The 9909-nt window shown below is 34.5% G+C and overlaps 1 protein-coding gene across 4 annotated transcripts in view; it reads right to left on the reverse strand.

Moving 5' to 3' along the window:
- The window catches only part of VWC2L (von Willebrand factor C domain containing 2 like), a 174131-nt gene extending 170039 nt beyond the window's left edge, over positions 1 to 4092 (reverse strand). For all 4 annotated transcript variants that reach the window (XM_019633856.1, XM_019633852.1, XM_019633853.1 and 1 more), the window contains exons 1-2: positions 3068 to 4092; positions 381 to 850 (exon numbers count right to left, since the gene is read on the reverse strand). In XM_019633856.1, the coding sequence (XP_019489401.1) occupies positions 381 to 770 (390 nt within the window). In that variant the 5' untranslated portion in view covers positions 771 to 850; positions 3068 to 4092. The remainder of the gene's footprint in view (positions 1 to 380; positions 851 to 3067) is intronic.
- Between the last annotated feature and the right edge of the window lie 5817 nt (positions 4093 to 9909).

The raw sequence follows: 9909 nt of genomic DNA on the forward strand, positions 1-9909 counted from the left end.
CACACACACACACACACACATACACACACCTTGCAAAATTTAAACATTAACTTAATAGACACATAGCCTCCAAACCAAATTGTTTCTCTAAGAAAATATATTTTTAATAACACAGAAGAAATGTTTAAGGGCAAAAGAAATGTTAAGCATGCCCAAAATACTTCTAAAGGAAAAGGTTATCATGAAGCCCTTCAGATAATAATCAACAAACCAACTGGCCATTTGTTGACTACAGTGGTACTTATGCTAGCTGGAACCATATTGTTGTAAATTAAAGGGAAATGTAAAAATGTTTTTCCAACTTTAATTTCAATGTACTAATTTACTAGGCAAGTGGTGTGAAAAGTTACTATTCAATTAATATGGATGGTGAGTCATACCTTAAATTCCTCCAAGATTTTGTAATTTTTCCCATGGTATTCACAAAAGTTTTTCACTTCTTTGCACTCAGGACAGCATCCATTGTGTTCCACTTTAGTACACTTTGGGTGAATTTTAGGACATTCTGGCTGGTCGCAAACAGGTCCATCCAGAGCACAGACACATGGACAGTTGGAATGCCCTGGGAAAAATCGTTCTCCCAACTTGTATACAAAGCCGCTGTCATCCACACACCCTTTGCCTCGATAGTCATCAAAGATCAGATTGTCATTACTGGACATTTGGTCACCTTCATCAGCAGGATAGTCTTCATGACTGATGGCAGCAGGGGTGACCAATCCAGGGATGACCAACAGAAGTATGCAGGCTTCATGAATATGAAGAGCCATCCCCCTCCTCAAAGGCTTCTGGATGTGCTCCCAATATTAAATATACTCAGCTCCTTCCATGGGAATGCAAGAGGGGTAGGCTGAAAATAAATATTTAGAAAGAATAATGTGACATGTATAAAGAGAATGCAGATTCATTTAAGCCTATGCTTTTAACCTGCTTGTTTGGGATCTGCTTGGAAGATAGACCTCAAATAGACTAAGTTCATGCAACTATCTACACTTTATTATGAACTTTTTAGAGTTGGTCCTTGACAACATATACATTATAATTTGTGTTTTATGGAATTATCTCACCTAGGAACCTCCAGTTTGAGTGATAGAATGCATATACATTACAATTATCTGTATGAAAGTTCAAGAGCTTAGTGAGAAAAATTCTACTTCTAAGTAGGGGAGAAAAGAGAGAAAGGGGAAAACAACAACAACAACAACAATTGAATAGAAATTATAATTGGAATGGATTCAGTACAAAGGCCTTCCTAGTTTATGCTCATCATTGGAGAACAATGGTCTCGATATGGGTTACTTGTTTTAGTTAACATAAATCTGGATTTTAAAGCATAGCAAGAAGAAAAATAGCACAACTGTTTCACAGTGAATAAGAGAAAAGAAATTTAAAATAATAAATACAAGAAGAGAACTGCATGTATTAAAAATAATTTGCTAAAAATAAATTTATTTGTATTATTGTCCATACCTTTATTTTACTTAGGAAGTAAGCTCCTAGTGGGCAGGAAAGATGTATCTGTGAATTTTATTTCACAGAATCATTAATCTAGTATCCTTGTAATACTATTTGAATTATACTTCAATATATAATAAATACCATTCATACAGTCTTGAATACATACTTCTCTTTTGACATGCCGAAGATATTTGCATTTTGTACAAAAATGCCAGTGTCATTTTGCACAAAAATTCCAGTGTAAAACTATTAAAATTTCTTAAAACAATAATGAGCTGTTACCATTCACAGAAAATATGCCTTATTAGTTTGGTGGCATTGACTCCTGAAAACTTCACTTAGTATTAGGGCTCATGTGGAATGTTGCTACTGGGCTCTTATTTAAATGTTTAGAGTGACTAACTCACACAAAAACTCTGGGGAAACTGTGACTTTAGGGAGTAATAGCTAAGGAAAAATGTCAAATAGTTCATTTGTCTATCTAAATCCTTTTGGTTTTATGCCAATATCACTAAGATTGTCTATAGGACATATTCAGAGATCATTTATCAATATTATTTATTGGTTTATTTTCAGGTTATAATAAGACCAATGATAAACAATCTCTTTCCAGTCTAACATACACTGATCATAATCTTAAATAAGACAAACTTGGCATTAGGAAACTTCATGAACTATTAATATTTGCTTCTTAAGTTAGCTATGCAAATTCTAGTAATAGTAAAATGGAAGGTAGTATATTTATGCCCTCTCTTCAAGAGAAAACTGCTCTTTGATATTAGAATTCCTGTTGGGTAGGTAATGATAAAGGAGATAGATTAAAAAAAATATGTCAAAAATAATGAGTCATGACAGAACAAAAAAATGCAAACCTATAATTCTACTCGAGAAGCTGGAAGCTCTCTTTGACAAAGCATTTTTTTTCCCTCTGAAATTACTATAGAGGCCACAAACACAACAGAAGCTTCTGAAAAAAATCATACATATATTTTACTAATTAAGGCATGCATTTTATACATCTCTCACATATTTAGAAAGTTTATTTTGGAAGAAAAAAAGGGCTACTGTGATTCCTTGTAGTATTTCAATGGTATCTGTCAATACATGCAAGATAAGCCATATAAAATACCCATATTATTCTGCTTCAAAAGGACATAGACAAAAATTACCTCTTTGCAAGCCACAGGTAGGCATTAATGTGTCAGGTTATGGTAAATGTAAACTTAAAGGTAAAAAAGGGGTGTGATATTCACTCTATATAAACATTAAACATGATTTTTTATATGAAATGCATTTTAAAATCTGCATGGAGAAAAGATTTTCTTTTTAATATAACAAAGTTCTTAGGCTATTTTTTAAAATCCCTCTTAATAATTGAGCTGCTCTAGTTCAGTTTAAGACACTATTTATTTAAGAGAAAAAACAACATTAGAGAAATCCAATCAAATGTTTATCTGAAGATTTTTAATAAGTAAGTAGACATTGCTAAACAGATGATCACTTCCCAGCTAAACTTTCCCCCCTCCCCATATTGCTACGTATAATTTAAAATGACTGCATCTATTTCTCTGAGAAAACAAATATAACTCATGTCATAAGATACACTTACCTAATCACTCTGGAGGTTAATGGTGGTGATGGGGGTCATAGACCAATATGAACTAAAAGATCAGGTATGCTTTAAGAAAGCAGTTTCTCTTTAATTATCCAAAGAATACATTTTCAGGCTTGAATTAAAGGCAATCCATTCTCTCTACCTCCCATTTCAAACCACAGTCAAGAAGCAGTCTCCCGCCCTTCCAGAGAGAAATACAGCAGACACACATAAGAAATATGCTTTGGACCTGTCTTCAGAATTCAAAGCAAGAAGGAAAGCTGGTCCTGTAGAAATCCAGACCCCAGTAGCAGAATCATGTTGAACTTATATTTAGCATTTCCCCCGATCCTTCTATGAAATTTCCCGGCTGATTACGCCTCCTCCACACATGAGTTCATTTACACAGTGTTTGCTACGGCAGTAGAGGTGATTTGGCTAGGCTCTGTGGATCACAAACAGCAACAGCATGCTGAAGCTTAAAGCCCACTCCGCTGGCAATAACATCAGCATCATCCACAATATGTTACTCGAATCCCCTCTAACACACCAGAAAATACTAACTGTGGACGCGAAGGAAAGGAGCAACTTTAGCTGGGTTTCTGCATCACTGAGAGCAGTTTGCAGACTGCTGATTTGGAGCTCATTCTGCCGGCAGCCGGGAATTCCTCAGCACCACGGACAGCGCCAACTGGCTTCTGAGCCCATCTCGGTCGAAATCCGGAGCTGCTTCTCTAGACCAGGCTAGTGTTCTCTAAGCAGTAGCACTTAATACAGCTGATGCATGCATTAGGAGGGGGGGAAAGGCACTTGACGTGCGAGATACTTATTTGCATTGAAATCACAATAAAAAGACAACAACATTGTAATTATTCTTAATGTATTCTTGGATGGGCTACGGAGATGAAAGTTCCGGAAGAGACCTGCATTTAGATTTAAGTCATCTGCAGTCTCTGACTATTATTATTAATAGATAAAGCATAACCTTTGTCAAAGAATCTGTGAAGATGTATACTCCCCGATTCTCTTTGACCCTTTAGTTGAAGAAACACTTTCCCTGTGCTACATGATTAAACTTCAGGTCTTCCTGCAGCTTGAATTTGATTTTTTAAAAAGTAGCCTGGTTCTCCTGCAGTGTGTTCTCTAAGATTCAAAATCAATCTCCTGTAATTCATCTAGTCTGTCATTAGGCGTCATTGTAAAGCTGTTTCCTCCAAACCCCTAGCAAAGATGCTCTGTCTCTAAAATCTTATCGAAATGAGAAAGAAAAAAGACCCATACACAAATAAATGAGCAGAAAGTTTTTTTTTTATTGGTAACAGTATGAACACTAAAATATGTGTTTAAAGCATGTTTTAAAACAAATTGTAAATGTTACCTGCTGGCATATTTAACCAGATATGTACTGATTTGGGACTACATGAGAGGCATTTTCAAGCCTTAAAGGGAATGCCCTCTGCAGTGGGATATGCTGACCATCAAGACCATTTTTGGACAGTGCCATCAGAGCCTCCAGAAAACAGACTTTCTCCACCACGAGAAAACACGACCGTGTGAGCCTCATCTTCATGGCCCATCAGTTTGTGAATCTGTCCTGATTTAAGATCCAGCAAATGAATAATCCCGCTGCCACTCGCCTGAGCTAATACTCGACCTGAGAGAGAAAAAGAGAGAGAGAGAGAGAGAGAGAAAGATCAAAGTTTCATCTCAAGCAGTCACAATTTATAAGCAATGGGATATACAGTTTTGTTTCAATTTTAATTCAACAGACTCATTTTATGTTGGATGTCAGTCATTAAATATGAACTAACTCCTGTCAGTATAGGGAATAATTCCTGCCCAAATTAAGACATGCCAATGATTACATTATAGAAATTTTAAATAAGGAAGTAACACGTAATGCTCTACCTGCTTTATGTGCAGAGGTCATAAAATGCCTTGCTAGTCTTGTTATATTTTGGGATTAATAAATAATTTTGAGAAGGTGAGATTAAAAGCACTAAGCAATGCAGCTTTTTTAAAGTGAATTATTTGTGAAAAATTGTTTAAAAAGCATAGGCTTCACATGTATCTATGGCAAAGCTCTAAACACACACATATGAGAGAATATACATGTGTTATACATATATATATAATTTCTACTTTACATGGATACTTTATATTTTAAAATTTGCATTATATGTCAACTTTTTATTATAATTATGCTGAATCATTACCTAACACTGTGATAATACACTTATTGTTTTAAATTGTGATATTAATTCAACAAATTTCTTTGCAGTAGAACTGAAGATACCTCCATTTCAAAGATAACTTCGGTTTTGTTCTCTAATTTAAATTTCAAAATACTGTTACATTTTTGTTACATAAGAGAATTGAATGCATCACAGAGTATTCACATAAATTGTATACCATATATTTTCGAGTGAATAACTTCTTTAAAGGAAAAATCATATCACCAATCCAGCTCTAATACTTTTATTTTTAGAAGTCCAGTGGCAAACAATAAGGGAATTTGGAGGTAAGTAAAAGCCGTAAAATATGTTTGCATAAGTACAGTACATGGGATGAGGTAAATAAGTATGATATTAGTACTATTCATGGGATTATTTAATCATCCTTAGAAGGCATAAAGTATTTCAGTAACAACATTTCACATTTATTAAACTCTTTCAAGATGCTAGATTTAGTACCCAGCATGGATAATTCCATATAATCCTTACAATAATCTAATGATAAATAAAATATTAACTCTGTTATAAAGGTGAATAAAGAGAGGTTGGGAAAGGCTAAGAAACTTGCTTAAGATGATATCCCATGTATGGAGGGAGTTAGCATTTAATCACAAACACTTTGAATCTAAACCTTGGGCTTTTAGTCATTATGTTCTCCACTTCCAGTGTAGCATTGTTATCAGTGATGACTTTTTGACAGGTTTTAAGTAGGTGATATACTGTCGAAATAGAATTATCCATTTCATAATGAAAATTCTATAATGATATCACCATAAAAGTCACAGTGAAATATTTAATCACAAATTATACTTAAAATTATCATAATATCTCTAAAACAGAGAAAAGTTATAAAAGCAAAGCTAATCATGATAAATATGGCCTATTTGCAAACCTTTATAACTACTGGGCTTCTTCATCTAGAACAAAGCCTGACACAGCAAATATCCTTAGGATGGATTAGAGTGTCCAAAGCAGCAGATGTGAATATTTATTATAAACCCTGTTCTACTATGTCTTTGCTGACAGAGGCATTGCATATGGATTTCACTCCCAGTCTCACTCTATAGGCAATTGCTGTTTGTGACTTTCCTAAGAATCAGATAAATAACATTTTGTTGTAGTCTTCATACAACAGCTAGGAAGGGGGGTAGATATTTACTATTTTTTTTAAGCCATGCAGAATCAAAACCCATAAAGAAAAAGGAAATGATTAGCTTTAAACCATTATCTTTTGTTGAAGTCAAATCTGTAAAGTTTATAATTAGACATACAAAGATTCTTGTTAATTTCTGAGTTTATTCAATAAAATAGAGAAAATGATAGTATTGGAACTTAATGATAGGATTATACAATTCAGCAGCACCAGGCCTCAGGTATCAAAAAAATAATTTGCCTTTGCTAGAACAGACTTGAGTCAGCAAGTTTATGGTATAGTTTTTCAGGTTTACTTGAACTAAGAGATATAAATGTATACTCATGTTTAATTTTATTTAAAGTATATTGGATTAAGGTGAAGATGGCCACCATGAAAGAAGACCCTGAACTCACCCCTTTTTCTGGACAAACTGAATATACACCTACATATAGAGCAATTCATCCTGAAAAACTGGGGTCTGATTGAAGAGCTTCTGCACAAATGAGAGAGGAACCAAATAGAGAAGGGTAGGAGGGAAGGTAACATGGCAATCATGGGGACCCGATTCCCATGTGTGACTTACAGTAGGGAGAAATATCACTGAGGGGCCCTTGGAAAACTCACCTGCTCTGGGGTATAGCAATAAAATAGCAATTTAAAGGGCTCCTAGACTATACATGAAAAAATTCCATTTACTGACCCCAAGACACCTGCCTAATAGGTGGAGAACTGCAGGAAACCCCAGGATGTGCGGGAACTCTCAGGGATCAGAGATGCTGATGAACACCATTGTTACATTCCCTCTCCACCTAGACAGTGCAGATAGGAGCATGGTACAAGCACTCTGTCCACCTGCAAGGTCTCCACAGCATGCTCTGGCCACCTCAGGTAGTGCCTGTTGCAGCTCCAGCCCACTGATGCACCAGGTTGTTCCTGGTGCCACACATACCACCTTCAGCTCCTGCTGACCTGTCAAAGCCACCCAACACATATAATCTACACAGAGGTTGCTCCTACACAAAGCCACTACACTTTAAGATTGGAAGAGATAGGTGTTTTGTCTAATACTTAGAAGCAAACACAGAAAGTAAGACAAAATGAGAAGACAAAAGAATATGTTCCAAATGAAAGAACAAGTGAAAAGAAAAGGAATAAAATCCCCTAATGAAATTGAGATAAGTAATTTGTCTGATAAAGAATTCAAAGTGATGATCTTAAGGCTTCTCACTGAACTTGAGAGAATGCAGGAACTCAGTGAGAAACATCAACAGAGAGACATAATAAAGAACAAACTAGAGCTGAAGAATACAATAAGTAAAATGAAAAACAAAACAAAACAAAATCACTAGAGGGAATCAACATCAGATTAGATTAGAAGAATGAATTTAGTGATCTGGAAGACAGAACAGTAGAAATCACCCAATCAGAACACCACCAACAACAACAAATTTAAAAATTAGGATGTTTAAGGGACTTCTGGGACAACATCAAAGACAGTAACTTTCACATTATTGAGATCCCAGAAGAAGAAAAGAGAGAGAAAAGGAAAAAAAGAACTTACTTGAAGAAATAATGGCTAAAAACGTCCCTAAAGTGGGGAAGGAAACAGACATCTAGGTTTAGGAAGCATGGTGAGTTCCAAACAAGGGAAATACAAGGAGACACATACTAAAACATATTGTAATTAAAATGGCAAAAGCTAAAGAGACTCTTAAAGGCAACAAGAGAAAAACAACAATCACACACAAGGGAAACCTCATAAAGATGTCAGCTGATTTCTCAGCAGAAATTTTGCAAGCCAGAAGAAAGTGGCAGGATATATAAAGTGCTGAATAAAACCAACAACCCAGAATATTCTACATGGCAAGATTATTAATCAGAATTGAAGGCAAGAAACACAGTTTTCCAAAAGAGCAAAAACTAGAGTCTGGCATCACTAAACTTACTGTACAAGAAAGGTTAAAGGATTTTCTTTAAGTAGGGGAAAAAGGGCCATAACCAGAAATTTTAAAATTTTAAACTAAAAAAACTATGGTCTTAAAATGTATTTTATATATAAAACATCACAGATGAAGGCAGTAAAGGCAGGGGGCCAGCCACTTCAAAAGCTAGTATAAAGGTTAAAACAAATATGTAAATAGAGGATACACAAAACAAGAAGATGTAAAATAGGATGTAAAAAACAAAGTGTGGAGGAGAGAGTAAAATTGTGGCATTTTCAGAATGTATTCAAAATAAAATGCTTAGCAGCTTAAAATAGACTGCTATATATCTATATTTACAGATATATAGATTATAGATATAGATATACAGAGTGTCAAAAAAAAGGTATACACATTTTAAGAAAGGAAAACTGTACTAAAATTGTAATATTCAATATACACCAATAGCAAAAGATGAATACAAGTCACGTTTGACTTCCAAATTACAAGAGGTACTCAAAGTGGGTACCATCAGCATCCAGACACTTCTAATTATGGCAAACTACTGCTTGAGCAACGTTGACTAAGGTGTCTACTTGCATGCTTTTGTTTGGCAGCCCTGGTAGATATAGATGAACCATATGGTAACCACAAACCAAAAACCTACAAAAGTATACAACATTTTGTTATAATGTTATATAACACTAAAGAAAACCAGCATATACAAGGAAAGAAACCAAGAGAAGAAGAAAGGAACAGAGAAAAACAACAAAAACAACCCAAAAAACCCCCCACAATTTCATTTAATACATACCTGTAAATAATTGCTTTAAATGTAAATGAATTGATGCTCCAATCAAAAGACATAGGGATGCTGAATGGATTAAAAAAAAAGAGGTATCTCTATGCTACCATCAAGAGACTCTCTTCAGATAGAAAAATACACATGGACTGAAAGTGAAGAAATGTAAAAAGGTATTCCATGCAAATAGAACAAACAACAAAAAAACCTGAGTAGCAATATTCATATGAAACAAAATAGATTTTAAAACAAAGACTCTAAAAAGAGACAAATAAAGTCAATATATAATGATAAAGGGGTCAATTCCAGAACAAAATATAACATTTGTAAATATTTATGCATCCAACGTAGACACACCTTAATATATTAAGTAGATATTAACAGACATAAAGAAAGAAATTGAGAGTGATACAATAATAGTAGGAGACTTTAATACTTCATTTAAATCAATGGATAGATAATTGAGGCAGAAAATCAAAGAACCATTGGCTTTAAACAACACATTAGATCAGATACACTTAATAGAAATTTGTAGAACATTTCTTCCCAAAACTGCAGAATACACATTATTTTTAAGTGCACACAGAACATTATCCAGAACAGATCACATGTTAGGCTACAAAATGTTTCAATAAATTCAAGAAAACTGAATTCATATCAAGTGTCTTTTCCAATCACAATAGTATGAAAGTTGATATCAATTACAAGAAGAAACTAGAGACAGCACAAACAAGTGGACATGTAACAACATGCTACTAAACATC

Source organism: Hipposideros armiger, unplaced genomic scaffold, assembly GCF_001890085.2.
Source record: "Hipposideros armiger isolate ML-2016 unplaced genomic scaffold, ASM189008v1 scaffold_1419, whole genome shotgun sequence".
Classification (NCBI taxonomy): domain Eukaryota; kingdom Metazoa; phylum Chordata; class Mammalia; order Chiroptera; family Hipposideridae; genus Hipposideros; species Hipposideros armiger.